Below are 26,880 nucleotides of genomic sequence, written 5' to 3'. Positions count from 1 at the left end.
ATTCTGTGTTACTTTACCATCATTTATTTAAAGGTTCTGAAAGGCTGCCAAGGAAGCCAAAATAATTGGGATCCATTTCCACATCCATGGGCATTTATAAACTAAAACAAACTACAAAAATACTCTAGGGCACAAACCAAGAAATTGGTTACATTTTCACCATAACTAAAGCTCTAAATGTCATTTCATTAACAACACACCATGAAACCCGATGGCTACAGGTCAAAAATAAAAGGTAGCCTTGTCCATCTGACCCAACAAGGAGACAATTCTGGACTGGAAGGAGCAGGTAATGCAACAAATACAATTGTGGCTGTTTCTTTTCAAGTATGGCATGATACAAGACCCCATACACATCCCTTTGGAAAAGCATCTGACGGCATTTAAACAGAAAAGATTTTGGTTGCCAAAGAGCTCACCAGGCTGAAAGGGCTTCCCATGGAGGCACTTGTGTTCCAGCAGTTTCCAGCACATCTGGAACACACAGGGCCCTCTCTTATCACATCCTCCTGCCAGCCTTCATCCCCTGGTGCTCCTCCAAGCACATCCAACCTTCTCTCCTCCCCCAGAGGCTGCCATAGCACACCCGACCCTGCTCCAGTGGGAAGCAGCTCACAGACCAGTATGAACATCCCAGCAGGGATGGGAACACCAAGAACAGCCCTGGACAAGCTCTTGAAAATCCATGGGCTATAAGGTTCCTCCAAACCCAAACCAGTCTGGGGTTCTACGATTCCATGATCATGCAGCAGGCAATAGTCGTCATTAACCTGGCTATAGAATACCCTGCATTAGTTGTGTACTGACCAGCTTGTTCCTGATGTCCATGTCACACAGAGCCTCAGCCAGGATGGAACACGCTTCCTTCACTCCCCAGTGAGCAGCAGCGTGGAGCGGAGTCCAGCCATCGTTGTCCTGGACGTTCAAATTAAACCCAGCCTGGATCAGGAGCCTGAGGAAAGAAGCAAGATTGATCTCTGCTCCTCAGGAATGACTTCCTGGCAGAGCAGAGTTTCCCCTATTAGGCATCAAGTAGGTAGCCAGGCTCCCTAGCAGCCAGGAGCTTCTGGACTTGGTTATTAACCAAAGCGACATCCCACCTGATGTGCTCGAAACTGTAATGGAAAGGGCAATGAACGAAAAGTGACGTTGATGTAAAACCTGCTGGAACATGTCAAACTGATAACAGTCCCTTTCAGCATGTCCTGAATTGGGAGAACACCTTGATTTCCCATCTGGCATTGGTGACCCAGTCTGAACTCCTTCTCCAGTGGAGGAGAGAGCCTGGACTGGCTCAGGCACTGGGCACACAGACAGCATCCCTGCAACTGCCATCCCTGTGCCAGGGAGCCAAGCACAGCACCTGCCAGGAGAGGGACATTTGGGAACTGGAGCTTGAGCTTGGTTCTCCAACAGCACAAGGCCACAGTGTGGGGTGGTCGACAAGGAGACCAACAGGACTGCCAGGGAAGCACCAGTGGCATTGACAGAGGTGACATCTGTATGCTAAACAACCCTCATTTGGATTAAACAACCCCAAATGCATTTTTTCAGAGATGCCCTTGCACATTTCAAACAAATCTTCCACAAGTGAACCTGCCTGGGATCTCCTTTCCTCACCTTCACTGCTGTGCCCCTTCCACCCTCCCTTCTCCATCAGAGCAGAACACTGGTGTTTCACAGCACCTGGAGCTTGAATATTTAACACCAAAACAAACACAAGAGGGTCAGGGGTAGTAGTCTGGAGCTCCAGAGCCATGTGCACACTGGTGTGGCAGTGATCAGGCTCACCTGATCACTGAGCAGCTCCTGTATCAAAACTATTATCCAAATTGCTTAAATATTGAAGAACATCCCAGGGGAATTCTGCAAGTCTGGTAAAACTGCTCCTGAAAATTTCCATTGTGGGAAATTCCCCCATCCAGAGCCACCATTGCATAGCATGAGGGAAATCCAGCACGACCCCAACATGGCACCAACAGCTTGGAAACTCCTGCAGCTTTACACCAATGTGCTACTGTGCTAAATAAAACACAGTCACAGCAGAGCAGCTGTGGGCTTCTCTGTGAAAGAAATTGTAAATTAGGTGCTGAGTTTCTGTTGATTTTCCAGCTGGCAGAAGGGAGAAACAGAGCTGCTAAGAGATTCAAGGTCACAGACAAATTCCACGACTCATTTAGAGTTAGCTGGCTCCTGGCTGTCAGCCCCTTTGGTTTAAGTCACTAAAGCTCTGGATTTGAACTTCAGCACGGCCGTCACATACACAAGAGTGCAACAATGTCAGCTTGCTGTGAGATGTGTTTATCATTACCACAATTAATGCCAAGGAGAGGCTGTCCAGAACTAAGTCACCCTGCACACACTGAACTTCATCAAGGAGCACTGGATTCACAACCCTCCCCTGACAGGCCATGGGACCAACACCTCAGATTCAGAGATATTACATTTCTATTCACATGAGCTGTGTTAGATTCCTGTTCTTGGGCATGGTACAGGCACAGACAGCTCATCACTCAATTATAAGTTCTAATGACTGAATACAAATCAGAAACATGGAGTACAATAAAATGCTTGAGGCTTGATATGAAACAGTTCTTAAGACATCAAGTCATGTCACTTAAAATTACGAAATTTAGGATCAAGATAGATGAACATTTCCAGAATGGATTTTAACGTGGGCAATAGAGTAACCCTGTAAAGACTATTTACAAGAGCATGTAACAAGACAAGGGGGAATAAATTCACATGGACAGAGGGCAGGGTTAGATTAGATATGAGGTAAAAATTCCTCCCTGTGAGGGTGGTGAGGCCCTGGCACAGGAAGCCCAGAGAAGCTGTGGCTGCCCCTGGATCCCTGGAAGTGTCCAAGGCCAGGTTGGATGGGGCTTGGAGCACCCTGGGATAGTGGAAGGTGTCCCTGCCATGGCAGAGGGTGGGACAAGATGGGCTTTAAGGCTCCTCCCAGCCCAGTCTGTGATTTGATGATCTCTATGTTTATGGGCAGCTCTGCCCAGACAGAAAGAGCAGAGAAAAAGCTTTACTGTTGGAAACCTTAATTTGACATTACCTGTAACAATATTAATGTTTTTTACCAGGAAATTGGGCAAGTTTATGTTCATAATAATCTTTTTAGTGCCAGGGCAGCAGAGCTGTCAGGTGCTGGAATCCTTCTGTCACTGCAGGAGCAGTAGCATGAAGGGGTAGAGGACAGTGAGACAGGGGTGAACACTGCATTTTCCCACTAGACTGGTCATGTTTGTGACTGTCATGCAGTGTGTGTTGTCACTTGTATGTCAAAATTATACTTTTATCCCCTAATACTGTTTAGCTTGCTAGTCCTAAAATTATTACCCTAACAGTGAAAATTAGACCTCGTGATTAGAAAAATTAGAGACCTCCTAATTTATACCTCACTCTCCAAAAAGCTTTCATTACTTCAAAAAGGCCTGGAGGTATGAAAGGGAATCCTCCAGTCCCTGTGTATTTCTGGGTGAACCACTATGGCTGGACACATAAAACCACAAGAGCCTTTTGAGAAACAGCAGCCTGAAAATCTCAGTATGGAACAAATTTCTCTGAATGTAAAGCAAGATGTCTTCTTTAGCCTTAATTTCACACATCAGCCCTGGGAGGAGCTCCTACCTCATGACTTCAGAATAGCCCTTGGCTGCAGCAACATGAAGAGCTGTGGCTCCTGTCCGGGGCTGCTTTATATCCTCAATTCTCCCGCTGTTCAGCCACTGCCGGGCATCCTGAAGCATTTGCTGCTCCTCTTCTTTCCTTGACAAGTCTAGGTCTACACCTAAGGGGATGAAGCACAGAAGAAGAGATGAACAAGAGATGAAAGCTCTGAAGTACTTGTTAAACTTACCTTACATTCCCTTTGCTATAAAATATTAGTAAACTATTTCTGATCTTCCACAAAACAATCAGCAAAAGCCTTTTCTATGAACTGGGAGAGCTCCTGTGTCATTGACAGAGACTTCAAAAACTGTCTGAGTTAAAAATTTTGAAAGTTGGGCCAGTGGTTGCAACCCAGCCCAATTAACTAAAAGCTCAGCTGAGCATTAAGGGTAGAAGGATTGAATTCTACATGGGCTGTGTCCTAGACCAAAACAACAGTCATGAACAACAGCTTAACTGACTGAATTGACCTGTACTGAGGGTACAGTCTGAGGATCCTCAGATGTCTCCTGCAGGAGCACGCTGACCTCAGCTCTGTGCTCACTCCAAATTCAGGACACTCTGCATGTAACACACACAGGGATCTGCACTGCTCCAGAGGCATTCATGACAGGCATGCTGAGAGAAGTACTGAGTTATTCCACTGAGCAGCAAACCCCCAGATTCTGACAAAACACAATTTGAAATCATTTTGGCATGAGAAGGCCAGAAGAAACCTACTCTGATGGCCTAAGTGACTGCTTAGGAGCAGGTGGAAATGTGGAGAGGCAGGGGGATGACGTGGAGAGGGAGGTGTGTCTGGCTGACAGATTGTGTCAACTGTCATTAAACCAGTGAGAGGTAAAACCAACCTTGACTTGTTTTCCTAAGTGCAGTTTTCACAGTAATGAGATCATGGAAGGACAATATATCAATCACAAGTATTGATACCAATCCAAACAGGATTAATCACAGTAGAACCCTCCCACTTAGGAAAAAATACAAACAAGAAGATGACAAATCTCAAAAATCAGGAAGGGTCCTGAAAAGTAAGAGTCCCTATGGATTAATACTTTCAGTACAAGAATGACATGATTGCCAATTAAATTATGGGGCATTAGGTTTAAAACAGAACCAAGGAAAACACTTAACTCAGAGTCTGAGCTGTGAGACCCACTGCTGCAGGATTTTGCAAAGATCAGAAATAAACTGGCTTCAGACGAAGGACTAGACAAGTTTGTAGCTATTACACACAATGCTGGACATGTTGGAGCTCCTAAGGAGGGCTGCATGAGCTCAGGAAACAGAAAGCCACGGGGCACTCACAAGTACACAGAAAGCCAGTTTGGCTCAGGAATTTCTGGAGGCACAGTGGCTGGAGGCTGGGAGGGGAATTGTACACACTTGAGCTGTTGTTACAGTCTGGAGCAGGCATCTGCTCACAGCCCCTGCTGAGGACAGGCTGCAGAGCTGGACAGATGCTTATTTAAAGTTCAACCCCATTTCCTCCAACAGTTATGATCCTTTAAACTGTGTGATGGGAATCTTCTCAGTGGAGACAGATGGTTGTTTCAGGGCATCTTAGCAGGATGCCACTAATGTGGTGAGGCAATGCAAGCAGAATCCCAAAAAGTGTCAGGCAAAATACCTGCAGGTGAGGCAGAATCACTGCCTCAATGTCCTGTACGGTTTCAACCACATTATTGCTAGGTTTGAGAGCATTTAAGGAACCTGAAGGTGCACAAGTCCATGGACCCTGGTGAGATGCATCCATGGGTCCCAAGGGAGCTGGTGGAGGAAGTGCCTAAGTCACCCTCCTGTTTGAGAAGTTGTGCCAGTCTGGTGAAGTTCCCACAGACTGGGAAATGGAAAACATAACCCCCGTTTTTAAACTGGGAAAAGAGGAGGACCTGAGGCACTACAGGCCAATTGGCCTCTCCTCTGTGTACAGCAAGATCATGGAGCAGATCCTCCTGGAAACTACGCTAAGGCACATGGAAAATAAGGAGGTGACTGGTGACAGCCAACAGGGCTTCTCTGAGGGCAAGTTGTGCCTGACAAATTTGGTGGCCCTGGACCATTAACACAGGTGACAAAGCAGCGAGGCACTGACCCCTTCCTAATTACACCTTAAAAAAATAAAGTAACCACCATGTGTCAAAATGTATCTGATAGAGAGACTGGATTCAATCCAGCATGCAAGCAACTCCCACTCCCACTCCCCCTCCCCAAAATCTACAGGAATAAAATAATCCAGACTGGAAAGAGTCTTTGGGGATCTGTAGCCCAAACACCCACTCCAAGGAGGGTAACTTCAAAGCCAGATCACCCAGCTCAGACATGAATGCAGCTGAGCTTTAACTGTGTGCAAAGATGGAAGTTTCAGGAATTCCTTGGGTTCCTTGTCCAACATTCTTGATGAAATTCATAGACACAATTTAAACTTCTCACACACACATGCAGACGTTCAACCACTCCCAAATGAATTCCGTGAGTATGAAGAAAAATTTTAGACTGATAAAGCATTTCTTAACACCAGCTCCAAACTATTCTTCAGCCAGGGATGTTTGTGCAGGGACAGCCTGGAGAGCAGCCCCTCAGCCAGGCACACCTGATGAGAAAGGGGAGATGGCAGAAGAAATCTAGGGAAAAATCAGGATAAAGCATGTCACTCCAGGCCTGGAATATTCATTTCCTGGTCCCTGCCTTTGGCAGTCCTGTAAATCACACCTCGGTTTCATCAAGTCTCAGTGAAACAAGACCTTTCATTGGTATTAGAGGGCAGAATTAAATCTCACTTTTAAAGGAACCAGATCTGATGAATCAGATTTCAGGACTGTGGTGTCTTGCTTTGAAGAATCCCAAGGACAGAGACAACAAACCTCCTGCATCTGCTCCAGTGTCCTGATAGCAAAGCAAAACTTGTCTGCTGCTTTCTGGGCCAGATCTCAGTTCTCTTCACCAACAGAGAACAAGGCAGCAGAATTCTCATACAGAAGCTCTTAGGGGTCCCAACGCTCACATATTCAAGCCCTTCCTTTACCTTGTTTCTTGACTTGCTCCAGAAGCAGGTCCTTCATGGCCGCCTCCTCTGCGATGTCGGACGGGACCTCCCCCTCGCTGTTCACAGCAGCCACGTTGGCCCCGTGGCTGATCAGGTACCTGCAGCAAGGACACCCAGGCCAGCAAGTCACACCTCGTGTGCTTGGCTTCAGAGCAATGACACAGGCAGTCAGACAGCACGACAAAGTATTTGTCTTTCTCATGCAAGTTCAGTTACCAAATGAGGACCTTATTCTTAGCCAATTTCTAGACTAAAAACGTTCATTGTAAATGCAAGGTCCTTGCTCAGAGGCTCACAGTTTTTCTTTCTCCATAGTTACTTAAATACCCCTGTTCTTGCTTTAACCTGGTTGATTGTCCCTTTTTTTTTGAAGAAAAGGCAATTATACTAATTTTAAAAAAAGCCTCATCAAGTATCATCAGTTTTTGAATTTGTCCTTTTATAACTTTACCAAAAGTTCATTCAAGAGCAACAGATGTCTTCTTTGGCTTGTACATCTTTTAATCAGTAAAACTCTGAGAAGTAAAAGAAGTATCTATGTAAGCACACAAATATAGGTGGGGTGAGGTTGCTTGGTTTTATAATTTATTTTCAATGCATTTAAGAAATAGTTATCTTTTATTCAAATTTTGGAAACTTTCTGGTAGCTGTAGTGGACTAAATATATAAACACAGTATGACTGGTAAAGAATAATGGGTTGGTGTTCAGCCTGGAGCAAAGGAGGCTCAGAGGGACCTTGTGGCTCTGCACAACTCCCTGACAGGAGGGGGCAGCCGGGGGAAGTTGGGCTCTGCTGCCAGGGAACAGGGACAGGACAAGAGGAAACAGCATCAAGCTGTGCCAGGGAGGCTCAGGTTGGGTATTGGGGGAACTTTCTTTCCAGAAACAGTGGTCAGGCCCTGGCACAGATGCCCAGGGCAGTGGTGGAGTCACCATCCCTGGAAGTGTTCAGAAAATGAGTGGATGTGGCCCTTGAGGTTTAGTGGTGAACACATTCGTGGTGCTGGATTGACAGCTGAACTTGAAAGTCTCCACTTAACCACAGCACTGCTCATACCAGTCTGTCTGTGGTAAGGAAAGGCAGTCACGGAATCCCAGCCTGGTTTGTGTTGGAAGGGACCTTAAAGCCCATCCAGTCCCACCCCTGCCATGGCCAGGGACACCTTCCACTGTCCCAGGCTGCTCCAAGCCCCATCCAGCCTGGTCTTGGACACTTCCAGGGATCCAGGGGCAGCCACAGCTTCTCTGGGCACCCTGCGCCAGGGCTTCACCACCCTCACATGGAGGAGCTCCTTCACTACACATCCCTGTACCAGCTGTCCCATTTCCTTTTTGCTTGGCATTTTAGTTAAAGTATCTATGAATCATAAGACAGTCTAATAATGGCAGCAGCAAAAGGCAACCAGTTGAAGGCTTCACCTTAATCCTCAGAAGTTCAGAATTCAATACCAAGAGGAAAGCACCTATTTTCAGCATTGCTTGCCAAAGCATTGTACAAGGCTCAGAGTATCCATCACCTGTGTACCTGCTCTGAAGAGAGAGGCACGGGGAAGTGTTATAAATACCCAGAATAGCCCCAAACTCACTCACTCTGCTATGTTCAGGTAGCCACACGATGCCACTGCATGAAGAGGAGTCCAGCCCTCGTTGTCTTGCTGGTTCACATTGGCTCCATTTTCTACCAGGAACTTCACCATGTCCAGGTTCTCATCAATACAGGCCTGAGGGAGGAGGGGAGGAGATGTCCGGGGGGGGAAGGATTGAAGGGAAAAGGAAGAGAGAAACAAAAAGGTGTTGGTGTTAAATCAAACATACAACCCTCATTGGAAGCTTATTGGCAGCAGGCAATTTCTGGGTTGAACGTCCCATGCTGTGAGCAAGCACACCTTAAAGCTCTGGGTAGCTTCAATCTGTGAACTAAAACAAATTAATTTCAGAACTTCCAAAAATTAAGAGTTCCCAGATAGAAGACCGCTGAATTTGCTCAAACTTCACTTTTCACCATGGATCTCCTTCCTGTCTTGCACACAGTTCCCTCCCCACAGCAGGGACGCTGAAATAATGGATCTGTGTTAGTTTTACGTACGGCATCAAATCCCTCTAAGCAAGGCAAGCTGTGTATTTACTTAGATTATATTGGTCCTCAAAATGTCAGTGAATAAAGGTTGTAACAGTGAACACAATGAGGCCTCACTAGGGGCGGGGATGAGAAGGGAAAGCAGCAGCTCCAGGAGCCAGACTAAAGCAGCTCAGTTACAGAGGTAATCATTGCAAAAGCAGAGTTCTAGAGAACTTAATAACTTCTTTATTCAGCAATATCTCTTTGTTTTTCTAACACAGGAAACTTTCCCTGTTTGTTCTACAGCCCCATGAACTGCTGAAGAGAATGACAGCCCTTGATTAGCTGCTGTAGTCATTCCTGAGCCTGCATTTACAGAGAGCTCCCTGCTTTGAAGTTGCCAGAAGAAAACCTAGCTTGATTTTCAAGTCTCAGCAGTTCTGTTGGGTGGAATTCCTCCTTCCTCGAATTCCTGGCTCCAGCATGTTCTGCGTTGCATTTACAGTTCACTGGAAGCTGCTATTCAAGGATGAGCTGGCAACCTAATACACACATCCAAATGTGTGTGCCTCTGCTGGGAAGCACAGGGCATGAGCAGGAGGTGCAAGGACTGTTTTTTACTGCATGTCCATCCCCAGGCAGAAACCCAGCTCCTCATTACTAGAGAGGGAAACAGCTTGTCCAGAATTCCTCCAAAATCCCAACATTTGATCCTTTTGCATAGCTTGATGTGGGCACATCTATTGTTTACAGCAGTCAGGTGACCCCCAGATGATCCATCTAAAACAAGCAGCACTGACTATCCATCTATTCCTGTCCCAGCAAGGAACAAAAATGAGGAAATCCTCTTGAATCAATATCCACACACACCAAAAAGAAACAATCCTGGTTTATCAACGCATTCATGTGTGCTGCATTGCTCATGTCAAAGGAGAAGCATGTCCTGGACCAGGACAACCAGCTCTTGCTATTTTTACTGCAAGGAGGGTTGGACTGGATGATCCTTGTGGAGCTTTTCCAGCTCAGGACACTCTATGATTCTCAGTGCAAACCCCAAACTGTCCGCTTAGGACACAATCACGAATTAGTCCTCCATTTGCTTGGTTCACAAACAGCCACACATAAGCCCACCTTTGAAATCTCTAAGGAAGTACACTCCAGATAACTAATTCCTAGTGCGGGTACTGGACAAACATGAGACAACACAGGGAACATCCACAGCACTGGGAAAGGATGCCCCAGGAGCAGGCTCAAGTCTCAACTGTGCCTGTGCTGAAAGTGTCAGCGTGTTTCCTGGCCCTGCTTTAAACTGGTTTACCTGAACCTTGGCCAGAAAAGCACACGCAGAAGTCTACAAGTCGTTTACTTCAGGGGCTGCTCCAAACCCAGAACGGCTGAGCCCCATCTGGACTGGCTGCATCCCCCCTACTCAGTCCATCAACACCCTCCCACCCTCAAGCCCAAACCAGTTTTGTCCTGTAAACCCTGCTCTGAGAGGCTTCTCTTGGATTATTTCAAGCAGTAAAATTAAAAAAAAAAGCTCAACACAAAAAATCTTGGGGACTGAAGAGCATCGCCATAAGATTGGAGGAGCCCCGGTCCATGCATATGGGGCAAGACATGGTTACATCTTAGCAACGCGGACACAAACCAGGTTCTACCACCAGCCTCAGGAGCAAGGGTTTGGTCTTCCTTTAGTTTATCTGGTCTGACCCCCTGCTCAAAGCAGGGCTAAATCTTGTTACATCACACTGCTCAGGGCCTGCTTCAGTTCAGCCTGCAGGGATGGAGACTCCCTATCCCCGTGCTTCACCATCCTCTCTGTGGGTAATTCTTCTCACAATCTAATCAGGATTTTCCTTGCAACTTGCTCCTTCTGCTTCAGCAACACAGATGTAGCCTCCAAGTATCAGCAGGTGATGAGGGCAGGAAACACAAGCCAAATATTCCTACTGTCCAGGGGAACTACTGTGTGCCCAATATGCATGTGATTAATTTTAAGACATACTGTAAAAAGGATAAACTCCTGATTTCCATAATCCTGCAAACTACACAAACAAATCTATTAATGTCTTCTGTCTGTACCAATGCACTGAAATGCAGCAGGAAGGTAAAGGATGTGATGCACGCATAGGTGGGCATGGATACGCATGGATCCATAATAATCCCTCTTCAGCTCAAGGAGAAATTCTTTGAGAATTCAAGTCTGAGCCTGCAAAACTCAGGTCTAATCTCTGTTTTACTGCAACTCATATTTATTGTGATTTACTTTAAGCTTTCTCCCAACACACACCTCAAATAAACTGCACTTAACATCTTCCTGATGAGCTACTTACATTTTGACCTGGGAACACCACCAGTGTTGACTTCACACTGCTCTGGAAACAGCCAGGAAAGGTTCACCCACGCAGTGGTTTTCTTTCGGGCACAATGCCTTCTGGCTGCCCACAACACCAGAGCCTCACAGAGGAATTTTATCAGCCAAGGCAGCGAGGTGGATGGATGGTTCCTGCCTGTGCACACTCAGTACTCTGCTGGGTTTGTTCAAGTGTTACCTGCAGCTCCAGTGGGAATCTAAATTTAGACTGGAGAATGTCGCTAGAGCGTGAGCTTTGTACATATTTGATAGAGAATTATATTTACACTGTTTATCAAATACACCTACTTCATCTGCATAGCCTGGCAATCAGCCAAGGGAAATCTTGCTCAAGCCACTGGATAGACCGAACTCTAAAGTTAAATACCTGTTTAAATGCATAGAAGAGCCCCTGTTACTCTTTTAAATTTCTCCCTGTTGCTGGCCTTGCTGCTGTGCTGGTCCCCATCCTGCCTGCTTCTGATGGAATGCATCCATAGAACCAGCAGGATAATGGGATCAATCCCCACCTGTTCCTACACTGAAATCTGCAGTGATTTGCCTCTCCTGGCTCCTGCAGAGAGCAATCGATGATGAGGTGTCAGGGCTCTGTGGGTGCTGACAGCAGCAGGGACTCACCTCCCAAGGGAGCCAGGACCATTTAAACACTTGCTGTCTGCATTTACCACCAAGAGAAAGCCAAGTGCAAAGGTGGAGTATCCTTAATGGAGCAGCAGAGTATTCTTAATATGTAAGAGAAACAACCCTCCTCCACTCTTCCATAGTTCATGAAAAGCTGATCAAGGTATGTGACCAAGGAAAAGCTGCTGTTCCACCTGTGTGATCCAGCCATGGGACACTGCCTGGCAAATACTGATTTTAATGCAAGCTGATGACACACAGGAATAGACACACAGACTGGAGTAACATGAACAGTTTTATAAGTGACAGGTATGACCTTGCCTACTTTAAATATCAAAATGCAAGAATTTTTTGCACTGTTGTATCATTACATGCTACTAATTACATTGGCCAAGATTTGAAAAATTGAGGTGGAAAAGGAGTTTCCAAAAACGGCATTTGACAAAAAAGTATTGAGTAACTCCTGCTCAGCTCTGAAAATCTCATCATGGTGTCATGTAAGAAACTATCAGGGAAGGGATTATTTACATAATTTTTTAGTCAGACACCCTAAAAGAATACACTTCTCATATCTTAACATGATATGACATGTTTAACACAACTCAGAGCAAGAATTATGAGGTCAACAACTTGGATAATAAGTAAAATTGGTGACTTCTAAAGATCTTCTGAACTTTAAGAACTTTAGAAAGCCTTTAAAAATGTTACGACATTAAATGGCAGCTTTTAGGGGTTGCAATCTATTTCTGTGTGTACTTTTAAGTTATCAGCTGATTAGCACTGATGTTATCAGGGAATTCATACTTGCACATACATTAATGGTATTAATAGTTTCATACATGACATCATTTAACCAAGACACACACTACAGAACAAAATTCTCACTGTTTAGAAGTACTTAGGGCACACATTTGTCCACCTACAATTTTTGAGAGCCCCGACTGCTGATACCCCTCCAGCACATCTCTGCTGTGTGTTTTCTTGTGCAAATCTACTGAAATTAAGCCCTGTGAGCCAGCCTGTAGGAAAAACGCCTTCACTGGGGTTCAGGGGCACAGCTCCCCTTCAGGCTGAGCCAGCTGGGTTACCTGAGGTTACTGGAGGAAGGAGAAGAGGGCAAAGAGGAAGTAAAGGGGTAGATATGTCCTCCTTTAAGGACTACTAATCCTCCAACCTTAAATTTAGGAGAGTGGATAAGTTTAGTAACCCAAGAGGATCTATTGCTATGCAGAGTTCTCCTCTCTTATTTGATCCGTCATTCCTTAGGAACAAGGTAAGGACCACGACCTCGGGGAGCAGAGTCACAAAGCAGACACCTGCCCTCAGCCCCCAAAGGGAAGGGAGGTAGTCAAAAAGAGTTGGTTGGGAAGTAATGGAAGGGAGGTAGTCAAAAAGAGTTTGGCTGAGAAGTAATGTTGCCCTTTTGGTGGGTAGTTACTTCATGTGAGGAAACACTCCCTCTCTTAAACTGCCCTTGGAATCAGGCATGAAGAAAAATAGAGGGATAGGCTTAATTCTTTCCATTTCAGGCCTTGCTAACCCTCAGCTGTTTGGTTCACATGTAGGAGAGGCTAAAAGCAAGGTTAACTACAGAGCATAGCAATTTTGTCTTTAAAATTTTAATTCCTTCTTTATCCTCTGCCTCTGTACAAGCTCTAACAAAACCTTCAGGGTGATGTGACAGGGTGGGAGTACAGGGTGAGTATCTTTCCCTCTCACTGTGGATCTTCAGCAGGCTAATCTCTTGCCATCCCTGTATTTTTCTTGGCAGTTGATAAGCTTCAAGGGCTTCTGGAACGGCACTAATGTATTACAGTTTTAGCAGTCCTTGATGCAAACCACATCCAGTGCCCAGAATTACCCACTCAACACGCAAAGAAAGTTGGCTCATAGGATTTAAATCCCAGGCATCGCTGGGCAAGTCTCCATCCCCAGCTCATGGAGTTCCTCCAGCTCCTGGCAGCAGACCAGCATTTAGCAGTTTTTCCATAGGGAGGAAGTGCTCAGTTTCTAAAATTTGCAGATACGGCATATTAGCTTCCCCCCTTTGCAGCTAACAGGTGGAGCCCTTTCCAGCCAGGGGCACTCACTGCAGATTTGAGTTTTGCCAGGAGCTGTTGCCAAGGCATTCTTCTTCCAAGCATGAAGTTTACATTACAGTAACGAAACGGGGACACCAGGAAATGGGACAGAACAACTTGGCTCATCTGGCAAGGCTTGTCCAGCCACCAGACAAAATCTGATCTTATCTTGAATGAAACCTCATTATTACAATGGTGTTGTGTTTGCTCTTTCCTCCGAGCACCCAGAACGCACAAGCACCACTGAGCCCTGATGAGTATCTGCTCCAGCTGCCTGCCAAGGGTTTGGTTTGCATATCTCCTGGGCATCCCCTGGGACAGAGATTGGAGGATCAGGGAGGAAAAAGAGACAGATGGGATGAGACTGAGGGTTCAGGGGACTGGGAATCGGGCTCCAAGAAGGTGTGAACAGTGCGACAGCGCTCACTTTCTAGGGGTGCATCACATTTAGCAAAGCCCCAGCCTAGGACTGGTGTTACATTCCACTACATATTAGATACACACAGGATAGCAGCGAGGAGAGCAACTAAACCACCTGACAAATTCCTAAGAAATCGCTTGGGATCAGCTGAGAGGAAAAAAAAGTATACCTTTTCACCTCCACAAGGAGAAAAGTGGTTACAAACCCAGAAGAACACAGAAGCCAGGCAGTAACTGCACATCTGCAGGGCTGTCACAGGCACCCACGTGAAGGTGGTTATTTTCTCCACAACTTGCCCAGTTCTCAGTGGTTTAGCATAAATACATGAACAACTTTCAGTGCAGCTGTTTGCAGGTAGAACAGCTCTGGCCAGGATGTCAGTGAGAGCCACTCAGCAGCAGGGCCATGTCCTGCCCTGTGCTTGCACAAGGTGCTGCCCTGCCAACAGCAATACCTGTAACAAGGGGGAGCCTGGCTGGGAGCACATGGCGCTGCTCCCCGCAGCCCCTCTGAGCCAATACTTAGTTTACAAATAACACGTCACATCCCCCAGTGCCATATGATCATGGGATAAAGCAGCATGTAGGAGCTTGGAATCAGCCAGCCAGGAAACCTGTAATAACTGCTGTGGGCTAACTCTGGCTGTATTTAATTCCCTGGTGCTCCCTATGTGGTTGGTTGGGATTTGAGAGAGAGAAGCCATGCATTTGCTCAAGGCAGAAGGAAGATGCAGGAAGGGGAAAGCAGAAAGGGCTGTGTGCTTGGCTGCTGTGCTACGTGTTTCTACTATGAATACCCTAGTCTTGTGACAGAACCCAGTCTCGGTGACTTCTCTGTACACAAGAGTGAAAATCTTGTAATCCTACCGTGTCGGATCCTCGGGTAGCAATCCCCATGGTTCCCACATGGAAATCATACTTGGCAGTTCCACTTGTCACACATAAATGCAATACATAAACTGGCTGCTCAGGCACACGCTGGCTTTTGAAATGGAGTATGAGAGACGCCGGGCCAGGAGAGGCCATGCTTCAGCTCTTCTTGATTACTCCAGGAAATACCCATCTCCAGAGCTTCCCAGCACTGTGGTACCTCTTGCCCTGTGCAAAATGCTGCTGCTGCTAAATCAGATTGCTCATGAAACCCCCATTACTAATTCTTCTACCAGACTCTCCTCCAATCCAGAAATCAAGTGTTGAACCATGTTCAAAGCTCTTTACACGCCCAGCCCTTCCCTGACACGGTTTGCTTCCCTCTGTTCCTGCTTCTGTAACTCTTGAGTCAAAGTATTGACAAACACCTCTGAGATTCTTTAATGCAACCACACATCCATCATTCTTGAAATGATCTTCAGGAGCCTTCTCCATATGTCAGAGCGCCCAGAAAGCCACTCCATCCTTCCAAATGGGGAAACCACTTACAATTCAGATGGAGAGACCCTCAGTGCAGGGACCATCTGCTATTGCTTGAAAAGCACCCAGCTCTCAACATACCCCAGTGCCAGTCAGGTACAGAACAGCAACAGATACACCATGGAATCACTGCAGCTGGCAAATACCTCAGGAGACTCCTAATCTAGTGCCTCCAGTGCCAGCAGTGAATTCTCCTTGCCCTTCCAGGCTGTGGATTTGTGTGTGGATTATCATAAGCGCGTGCATATATGTTCATATAGATATACACAGACACATTTATTCCTTGAAAATTCAGGGAACTCTATAATTGTGAGGAAGGACTAGAAGACAGATTTGTGCAGCCATTCTGATCCAGACCTGACTCACCTCTGCGGCTTTGACACTTTATGTGCCCAAGCCTCTGGCTTTTGCCTCCTAAATTATGTCCTCATGCTGGAAACCTGATGTAGACTCATTTGGGTGACAGAGGCTGCACCACCCAGGAGCTACAAAAAATTCTGCATCAGATATGGGATGAAAAAAGTGAGTTTTGTTCAGACAAACCAAGAGGAGACAGTACACTCAAATTATTAAAAGACTGTGCTAAGTGCAGAGGTGGAGTGAATACAGGCCATCAAAAGCAGTAGCCTAAAAGCAGAATGGTTTCTGAGTGCATGCAAGTGCAGTCTGAATTCAGCCCAAGACCACCACAAGAGCCCCAGCAGGCTTAAGCCCAGCTTGCCATGGTTCCTCCTGCCCAGCCATGTACTCCCACACCTTGCCTTGCAAAGGATCAGTTTCATCCACATTTTCAAAATGTAAAGACACAGATGTGCCCAGAGGGCATTGCCTGTCCAAGCTGGGTGGGATGTGCCTGCCCTTTCCCACTGCCTGCAGACCAGCACAGATCCAGCGACACCAGGGTGAGCTGAACCTCACCCTCCAGGACTGACCAGCGGCCACAGGACAACCCTCCTGGAGCCAAGAACCACCAGATCACTCCTTAATCTGAGTTTTGAGAGGGTTTTCTTTACAACAACTTTTTTATATAGGACTGGTGTAACAAGACCACTTTGAGGAGTTTTGGAAATGGCTAAAGGGTTCCTGCAAACCAGAGGCCAACACTGACACCAGCAGCACCATTAACTGTTACACACTGGGCTGGAAGCACACTGGGCAGGGCAATTCAGTCATGCTGTCACAGCACAGCCGAAGTGATTAAATGACAAGAATCACTTCTCGAATGTTCTCATGCCATAAGTCTAAAATATATGGAACAATGTTAGCCAGGAGATGGAGGGAGTCAATCTTCCAGTGAATGCAAGGCAAGAGTAAATACGTGATGTCAACATACACCGCAAACCCACAAATGAAGGCAGGGCCGATGACAGCTGAACAGCATCAGGGTTAAATCTGGGAGCACAGAGAGAAGAGTTCACAGAAAACAAAGGGAAAAGCGCTCCCAAAATAGCCTGGCAACTGTCAGCACTCGGACTGTCGGCACTGGAAGGTATGACCTTGCCATGGTGTCCCATGATCACAGCTCTGCTCTTAAGGGGCTTCTGTCAGAACCGGCACTGCCAAAAAATTCCACCTCCAAGTGATCCCCGTATCTCTGGCAGCACAGATTACACTCACCAGTGATTTGGAGAACAACAAACAGCTCGTACTGCTGCTCCTGCAAAACCACAGAGCTTTTGCACCTCCTCTTCTCTCTCCTCAGGCCCGGCTTCTGTGTGTCCTCATGCCTCGACACCCTGCACGGGCACTTCTGTACCACCAATCCAGCTTTAAAATCTTTATGCTTTAAAATCCTTGGCAAATCTAATTCTGAAACAATTGCATTAGAACCAGCAGAAAGAGGTAAATTCTGTTTTAAAGAAAACAGGGGGAAAGGGAGCGAAATGAGATAAAAAGATTCATTTTCTAGTCTGATTAATTAGCTATGGAGGTTCATTTTTTTAACAACAGTTGAGTCATACTTCTCGTGTAAGCAGGAAGAGAGATATGGATTATGTCAGATTTTTCCATTGGAAAAAACTCCCCACACAACGAGAAGTACTCAGCAGTATTCACGTCAGTCATCAAAAGAAACCAACAACAAATCTCTTACAATGATTAGCACAACAAAAAACCCAGCAGAGCACATGGGAAGAGAGGAATACGTGCAAAGGCATAATTATACCATGAACATAGCATTTCCAAGACAAAACAGCAGCACGAAATGTCAGGTGGAGAAGTGCTTTGAATAGAAGCCACATTCTGAAACTCCCCACACCTTCATATATGCACTGGGGCCATCAACTTATTTACAGGGAGTTAGATGTAAATACCTGCTGCACTAAAGCAGAGATGGCTTGGCTAAATGTCTGTGGAATTCTTTAGAATTGCCAGGACTCCTGCATGCGCTGCAGTGAGGGTGCTGCCAGTGAGTGCTGAAGCACCACACTTCACTTCTCCCCGACTTCTCTCCCTGACCTGCCCTCACTGGGGCAGCCCTCAGAAGGCCAAAGCTTCCAGCTCGGCTTCTGTGAAGAAACAGGAGCCACTGCGGGAAGGAAAGAGAAGGTCAGCTGTGTTACCGAAAGGGGAGGGAAATGGGAAGAAAGCTAAATTGCTCTGCTTTTACTCTTGCTAGGATGCCAGGCACAGGCACACAGGATTGCCAGCTCTTTGCTCCTTAACATTTCTAATCAAAGAGTATTTTGGCAAACCTAGGAAGATCAGCACAGACCACACAGACATGGATTCACTATGCAAAGAGCCCCAGGGACCAGGGAATGGTCACAGCCCCAAGGCTGCCAGAGCCCAAGGAGTGTTTGGACAATGCTCTCAGGCATTGAGATTGTTGGGGTGTCTGTGCAGGGCCAGCAGTCGGATTCCACGATCCCTTCCAACTCAGGACATTTTATGGTCCTATTAACCCCTCCAGCCTCACAGCATTTGTGCTCCCATGTGTCCAGCAACTTGCACTGAATTCACCTCTCATCCAAACAGGGCCCAAGACATTGATTTTCCACTTCCACAGTGCTCCTCCTCTGCAGCCGATGGACTGGTTTGCCATTTGTGTTCACAGCCCACAACACAGCTCTAAACCAGCACCAGACCATGTGGGACTGACTTCAGAATTCAGTCTAGATCATCATTTTACTCCCTTCCTTTTCATCATCATCATCATCATCATCCCACTAGTTCCAGCACGATTTTTAATACCCATTATTTCAACACCAGTCAGAGGCTAATGTTTTGTACCATCTGAGAAGAGCTTGAAATGAGTCCAGTACGTGATCAACTGCCAACACTAAAAATAAAGTCTTTCTGTCACTAAAAAGCAGGGACTGCCAGTTTTCTAATGGTGTGGAGCAGCACCGGCTTTTCAAGTCTCACCAGTTTAGTCATTCTGACCACTAAGTATGTAATTTCTCTCCCCCTCAGCCAGCGCTCCCTGGCACTCGATCAAGACAGTCTATATAAAATCTTGCCCTTAAATGACTGGAATTTTTGTTCCTGCCCAAAATAACTCTATGTTTCATAATTAGAAAGCTCACAAGCATTTCACTCCTGTGTGAAAAATGGAAATTTAGGTACTTGCAGATTTGCTTAGCAAAGAAATGTTCTGCTAACAGTCCTTTGTCCTGACAGGTGCTTCATCAGGTGCTACACTGCACTATTTAATGCAGTTCCTAAAGACTTCATTTTCACAACACAAGCAAATATAGATATGGTTCTGCCATCATCTCTACAACACAAGCATATCCTAAACTTCTAAGATGCAGCCTTAGATCAGCTTCAGCCAAACCAAGGTGGTGTCCTGCAGCCCAGGGCTGACATTCACCCCACTGCCTTGAAGAGCTGCTGGTGGTGGCCAAGCAGCACGGTATGGCCAATGCCAAATGGGAACTCTCCTGGTCAGTAATGGGGGAAGAAAATGTAAAATCACTTTGTGTCCTACTTGGAAGGGTGGCTCCGCTCACACCACACAGCACCTGCTGGAAGGGCAAGGTGGGGTGGGAAGGCCAGGCAGGGCCCCTCTGCTGTGGCGGAGAGTCCTCTACAGGAAGAGCCTCGCCAGGTCTTCTCCTACCCCGGCAGAGACATGGAAAAACAGCTGCAAATGATTTTAGCTCCAACTTGGCAAACTAAAGGTGAGATTTGTGTTGCCTAACAATAGACCTCAAAGGCAGACAGAGAAATCTCTGTGGATCACTCCAGGCTTTCTTTAGTCTCTGCCATGGCAGGATTTTGCAGCAGGCTCTGCTGAAGCCAGGGCTGCCCTCGCCCTGCCTTATACCCTGCCAGCAGACCCTCTCCCCCAGCAAGGGCACTGACACTCATTTGATATCCCACTGAACAGATCCAGGAGCTAAACTGGCTCATAGTGGGACCAGACAAGCACTTGCACTGGTATGAAAGGCACATGACAGGAGCAGTAGGAAGGGAAGGACTGAGATAGTCTTAAGCTGCCACATAATATCTTGCTTATGTCAAGACAGACAGCTCATGCTGCCTACAGCCCAGGGAAAAATGGATTTTTCAACACAGAAAGCATCCAAGTCACTCCAGGGCCAATACTGCTTTCACAGAAACCAGCTCTACCTTATAGACACCAAAGTTCATGTAGGAGAAGTTTCATGAACTCCAGCAAATGCTAAAAACGCTCAATTAGCACTAAGTGACTAGAAACCAGTGGCTGTGAGCAGAAACATCTCAACACAACTGCAGGTGAAGAGCAAGGGGAGATTCCTTGGAGGGATTCATCGTCAGTATTCACAGACTGACAGGCCCTTGGTTTCTGTGCACATCCCTGTCTTGCAGCCACATCAAGTTTTGTTTCCAAGATCTGAATTTCACCTTTGTGGCCAGAAAAAAGAAGTTGGTATATAAAAAGAAAAACATACAGTCAGTAATTCTATTTATTCATTTTCCTTTCCAGTCTGGTAGTGTGCAGGAAAGTTTGAATTTGCTACTTTGCAGTTACATATTCAGTGGCTAAAACCTCTCTGAGGATCAGTCCTTGTGCTCCTAGAGGCAAAAATTATCCCCAGACAGATGTGTGGCAGCTTGCTTGGGCAATTTCCAGTCCTGTGCCATTCAGAGCCTTCTCAGTCAAGCAAACAAAGGGTTTTTCTGAGTTTTGCCACTCTTCCTGCCCACACCTGAACAAGAGCCCAGCATCCACCATGGCTCAACCACCAGTCACTATTCCCAGCAGGAAAAGGCTCCACATTGACAGAGGACACAGATTTTTTTTTTTGAAGCATAACAAGTGATGGAGCTGACAAAGAGGGGGCTGGATAAAGAAACCTTTCTAAAAACACTATTCCTGACAGGCCCACAGCTAAGATTTTGCAGCATTTCCATTTCTAGTGCCATCACTGGGATTTGCAACATCACTTACCACACTGCAGCTTTAAGGAAATGTTCTCTTTTAAATGCTGCTGAAACCTTGATATAATTATAGCAGAAGTTAAGCTAGCTATTTTCCCAAAACACAGCAAATAAGCCTATCTAAACATAGCAATTTAAGCCCGGACTACAGCTGCATTTTTAGTGTAGCAGGTAAAGGAGAACACAGGAGTTCATGGTCCTATGACAGAATCTGCACATCCCTTCACAGAATCCCAGACTGGTTTGGGTTTGGGGTTTGAAGGAAAACCCCAAAAAAAGCTCTGGAGCCCCTCTGCTCTGGACCCAGGCTGGGAGAGCTGGGGGTGTTCAGCCTGGAGAAGAGAAGGCTCCAGGGAGACCTTAGAGCCCCTTCCAATAGCTAGGGCCCCAGGAGAGGCATGGGCAGGGACATCTTGCACTAGACCAGGTTGCTCCAAGCCCCATCCAACCTGGCCCCAAACACTTCCAGGGTTGGGGCAGCCACAGCTGCTCTGGGCAACCTGTGCCAGGGCCTCCCACCCTCAGAGCCAAGAATTCCTTCCATTTATCCCTACCTTCTGGCAGTGGGAAGCCATTCCCCCTTGTCCTGACATTCCAGGCCCTTGTCCAAAGTCCTTCTCCAGCTCTCTTGGAGACCTTTTAGGCACTGAAAGGAGTTCTAAAGTCTCTTAGCCTTTTCTTCTCCAGGCTGAACACCCCCAGCTCTCCCAGCCTGGCTCCAGAGCAGAGGTAAAAACTTTCCAAGAACTCCCAATACTGGAAAAATACATATATTTGAGGATCCAATTTGTATGAGTTTTCAAATGCCAACCACACTTTCAGGCAGAGCTCATTTGCACTTGCCTTTATTCACAGGGAAAAAAAAAAGAAGAAAAAGAAATCAATTGACACAGTTAGGGCTGCTCAGTCATAGCAAAGTGTCTTTGGGTTTTTTTATTCCTGTGAGAAATAAACTAAAGCAAATCTCAGCACAGTCACCAGTAACAAAATCCTTCACTGCTGGTTTCTGAGCACATTCCCCTCCTGACGCCATCGGCAGTCCAAAGAAAGGGCACGGAGTCCATTCTTGTGATGCCCGTGGAAAAGAGAGGTAGTGGCCAATATGGTACAGAGAGCACTGAGCTGTTAAAGAAAAATGACCTGTGGAATAAGGTCAGTGCAGAGGGACAGGAACTGCTTGACTGCCCTGTGAGACTCTCACAGGGTAGCTGAGTGTGCCAAGGATGCAGCCATACACTGCCCTTTGTAAGAGCACGACACCAGATACCTTGGTAGATTGAAAGATGGACACAACCAAGGTGTCAACTTTCTCCAGTGGCACATTTCAAGTCTAATCAGGAACTGTGGTCTCCGTGATCAAAGAAATACAGATCTGATACAAACTCTTATGTTTTCCTCAGAGTAACATAAACCCAGCTATTGCCTCAGTGCTGTGCACATGCCCCGCGTGGCTGAGGTCCTGGCAGCCCGCTGCGAACTCTGACTGAGTGCCCTGACAGGACTTCCACAGTGTCACACGGATGGCAGATGCTGAAAAAAGGTCGCAGCCAGAAATGGTGAGAGCAATGAATGCATCCAGCAAAGGGAGGGCTGGAGGGGGAGCAAACTCCTCACCTCTGTAACCACCAGGAGCACCAGCCAGGCAGCTGCCTGGCCTTACAGGTGAACTACAGCACTTACTCATCCCTGAAGTAAATCAAAACCTGGTGGAAGTCCAGCTGGAGGATGGTGAATTCTCTGTTTATTGCACTGTGTATCCTGAGCATGAGTCTGCCCTGCAGGTGGGTGGTATGGGAAATCCTCAGGAACAGTGTCCTACAACCTGGATGGTGAACAGGAGAATTCAGAAGGCGAGGTTTGTCAACAAAGCCTGGCTGCCAGAGGCATGGGACAATCTCTCGTCTGAGTGGATCACCCCAGTCCAGACAAAGCCACCAAGTTAATCAGAGGGATGGGGCACCTCTCCTATGAGGAAAGGCTGAGAGAACTGGGATTGTTCAGCCTGGAAAAGAGAAGGCTTCAGAGTGACCTAATTGTTGCCTTCCAGTGCCTTATGGGAATTTACAGGAAAGACGGGGCAAGACAAGAGCATGTAGTGACAGGACTAGGGGGAATGGGTTCAAATTGAAAGAGGGCAGGTTTTTACTAGATATCAAGAAAAAATTATTTACTGTGAGGAAGGTGAGGCCCTGGCACAGGTAGCCGAGGGAAGCTGTAGATGTCCCACCCTGGGGGTGTTCAACGCCAGACTGCATGAGACTCTGTGCAACCTGGTCTAGTTGAAGGTGCCCCTGCCCATGGCAGGGGAGCTGGAACTAGATGGGTCTTCAAGGTCTCCTTCCAACCCAAATAATTCTATGATTCTATGGTTTCTGCTGAAGAGTAAAGAGACACAAAGAGCATCACGCAGGAAGACTTTCAGAGGGATCCCAATGCAGCTCCATCTCTGTGCCAGATGTGAAGGAAGAGCTTGCAGGAGGAAGCACTGAAATGATCCTTGGGAGAGCAATCCTGGGTTTGTCTCACTGGAACACGACTGCAGATCCCCAAGACCATGGATGTACCCCTGGTTGCAGGCTGAGTTCCCAGCTTGAAGCACGAGCAGGTGGATTGCAGGCACAAGGCTGGGCAGGTGATGATGGCCATGGGATGCAGGTGAGTTCCCTGCTGCAGGCACAGCAGGTGCACAGCCAGGGGAGGCTCCAGAAACTCAATGGCTTTGAACAGGAGCGGGACAGCAGGATTGCTTGGGTGGCAGGACTGCTTGGGCAGCACTCCTGGAAACCATGTCAAGGCTATGTATCAGAATCATGGAATCTGCTGAGCTGGAAGGGACCCACAGAGATCATCAAGTCCAACCCCTGGCCCTGCACAGACACCCCAACAATCCCATCCTGGGCATCCTGGAGAGCTTTGTCCAAACGCTCCTGGAGCTCTGACAGCCTCGGGGCTGTGCCCATTCATTCCCTGGGGAGCCTGGGCAGTGCCCAGCACCCTCTGGGGGAAGAGCCCTTCCCTGACATCCAGCCTAACTCTCCCCTGGTGTAGCACCAGACAAAAGGACAAACACCAAGCATGTCACTATACGGCTAAGAAGATGGAAAGGAGGAGTCACTGAGAAGTGAGGAAACTCCTGGAATGGAGAAAGGGAAAGATTTCACCAAACCCAAGAAAACCAAGCTGCTGGGGTCACATTAGTGGATGGTACAATGCAGAAGAGCAGATGTATAAGAAATTGTGATACTTTGGAAAAGATCCACCAAGGCTTCTACAGAGGGCAGTCATGTGACAGAAAGCCACTGGAGTCTTTTGAAAGGTAAATAAGCACGTAGACAAGGAATGGTACATGACATTCACCTCAGATATATGACGTGATTTTTTAGGTTGCCCTGTGCAGAGCCAGGGCATGGACTTGATGACCATTCTGGGTCCCTTCCAGCTCCAGAGATTCTATGAGTCTATCCACAGAGACTTTCTACAGGATTCTCACCAGGCCCCTCACTGAGGCTCCTGAAGCCACTGAGTTGCCCAGGTAAGAGGGAAGATCCTTGCACAATTAAATGTATTTTCATGACGGGGAGACCAGAATATGTGATAGATCTTCTTCCTGGAGAGCTCTGCAGAAAGCTCTCCCCCAAGGTCTGTGCTACCAAATGTACTACATAAAGGACCTGGAAGAGGAGGTGATCAGTGAGGTGAAGTTTGCTGGTGAAACTATTCAAGAGGTAAAGCAAAGGACGAACTTGGAAGAATCTTAACAGTACTGAGCAACTGCTCAGTAAAAAAACAGCAGATGAAATGCAGTACAGATCACTGTAGAGTGAATCACAGGCACAAAATACACCTAACAACATGTAGCAAAATAAAAGGCTTTGAGCTTATTACTGAGTTCAGGGAAAAGCTCTTAGGATTATAGCAAATAGCTGTAGGAAAATATCAGCTCCAAGCTCAGAAATCAAAGCAAATTCTAGAAATTACTTGGAGTGGAACAAAACAAACCATAAAATACCATTAGGCCTCTATATAATGAACCAGATTTTCAGTATCATAATAAATTCTAGTCTCCACAACCGAAAAAGATATGAGAGACATGAATGGGACATGAATGAGAAAAAGCTCAGCTTAAAAAATGAAAAAAACCAAACCAAAACAAGAAACAAAACCCACTCCAAAACAAAAAAACCCAAACAACTTACCCCATTTCCCAATAGCATTTCTTACGGATTTTTGTGGCATCATAAATGTGGTTTATACTATTTGTAGGGTACCACAGAAATAAACTCCTTGGGGAAAAAAACCTGGCTGAAGAAGATTGCAGAAAGATAAAAAGAGAACAAGCTGTAAAACATTTGGGGAAAAGCAGGATGTTTGTTCCACATTTGCTCCCCACAGCTGCTATCCCAACCCACTGCAGCTACACAGCCTGCAATTCCTTGAGCCTGTGGGAACACTCCTCCAAAGGTCCCATCAGACTAACAAGGCCCAGCTCTGTCCCTCTTATTCAAAAGGAGAATCAGAGATCACGTTTTACTGGTGCAAGATGAAACCAAGGCAGAGAAGATGGAGAGCTCCAGAGAGCAGAGCCAAGCCCCTCATAAATAGTGTCTCTCATAAACATTCTTACAATGAAGCAAAATAGGAATATTCCTACATTTAGGTGGCAGCAACTAAAGGCAAAACAAGAACATAAAGGACACAGCACTGACGAGGTGAGAGCAGTCCCAGCACTGCTGTGCTGCAGCACACAGCGGCTCCACACCAGCCCTGACAGCTCCCACGCTGCTTCCTTGGGGTCTGTGTCTTCCAACGCAGCACTCACTAATATGCTGTGATAGCATCAATGACTGATAACATTACTCCCAATCCAGCATTTCCATGCCCTCCTCTCTGTCCCCAGCAGGTAACTGAGGGCTGGCTGAATGACTCAGTGGGGTGCTGCTGAAGCAGGAAGCACATCACCCATGGTTCCAACTGAGCCTGCCAGGCACTGGGGCTGCTTGGCTTCTGGGGAGGTGCTGACAAGTACTTTGTGATGATGTCTAGGAAGGGATTAATTAATGGTCTTTTATGAAAAGCTCTGATAAACCTGGTCATGTCTCAGTGCAGAGGACTGAACTAGAAGGGTTTCTGTGACCTCTTTCACCCACATCTGGAACTCTCCAACAGCAGCCATCTGCCCTCACCACCGAGACAGTCCAGCCCGGTTTGTGGGCCAACAGCAAAAGGCCAAACACACAGCAGCAGAAGAGGTGCAGCTTTCAGCACCCTACCACAGAAGGAGAACTATCCAAGCACTGCTCCAAGAAGCCAAAGCATTAAGAAATCAGTTTAGACAAACTGGAGAAGGGGTAAATGGTTAGAGACTGAGACTAGGCCAGAGCAACACATTAGCAGGACAGAGGTCGGCCTCTTCTCCAGGCAGCAAGAGACAGGACAAGAGGAAACAGTCTCAAGCAGTACCAGGGGAGGTTCAGGCTGGACATCAGGAAGAATTTCTCCACAGAGAGGGTGGTCAGGCATTGGAAGGGGCTGCCCAGGGAGGTGGTGGAATCCCCATCCCTGAAGGTGTTTAAGGACCAACTGGACAAGGCACTCAGTGCTCTGGTCTGGCTGACAAGGTGGCTGGTCAAAGGTTGGAGATGATGATCTTGGAGGTCTTTTCCAAACTTAATGGTTCCATGACAATGTTTAAAATAAATAAATTATAAAAAGAAGCTAGTAGCTTTGTCAACAATCTCCAAGACTCTGAAGGTTTGTTTCATCACCACAACACTGTAATTTAAAAGATGCAGCAGTTCTTGTTTAGGCCAGGGCTTG

The 26,880-nt window shown here is 46.7% G+C and overlaps 1 protein-coding gene across 8 annotated transcripts in view; it reads right to left on the bottom strand.

Annotated features, from left to right (window-relative positions):
* The window catches only part of PPP1R12B (protein phosphatase 1 regulatory subunit 12B), a 130,365-nt gene that overhangs the window by 87,545 nt on the left and 15,940 nt on the right, over nucleotides 1-26,880 (bottom strand). For all 8 annotated transcript variants that reach the window (XM_032132789.1, XM_032132787.1, XM_032132791.1 and 5 more), the window contains exons 2-5: nucleotides 8,319-8,449; nucleotides 6,707-6,825; nucleotides 3,643-3,802; nucleotides 808-952 (exon numbers count right to left, since the gene is read on the bottom strand). In XM_032132789.1, the coding sequence (XP_031988680.1) occupies nucleotides 808-952; nucleotides 3,643-3,802; nucleotides 6,707-6,825; nucleotides 8,319-8,449 (555 nt within the window). The remainder of the gene's footprint in view (nucleotides 1-807; nucleotides 953-3,642; nucleotides 3,803-6,706; nucleotides 6,826-8,318; nucleotides 8,450-26,880) is intronic.

This window comes from Corvus moneduloides, chromosome 24 (assembly GCF_009650955.1).
Source record: "Corvus moneduloides isolate bCorMon1 chromosome 24, bCorMon1.pri, whole genome shotgun sequence".
NCBI classification, from domain to species: Eukaryota; Metazoa; Chordata; class Aves; order Passeriformes; family Corvidae; genus Corvus; species Corvus moneduloides.
The sequence above is the reverse complement of the archived record's forward strand: the minus strand, read 5'-3'. Positions and strand labels throughout refer to the sequence as shown.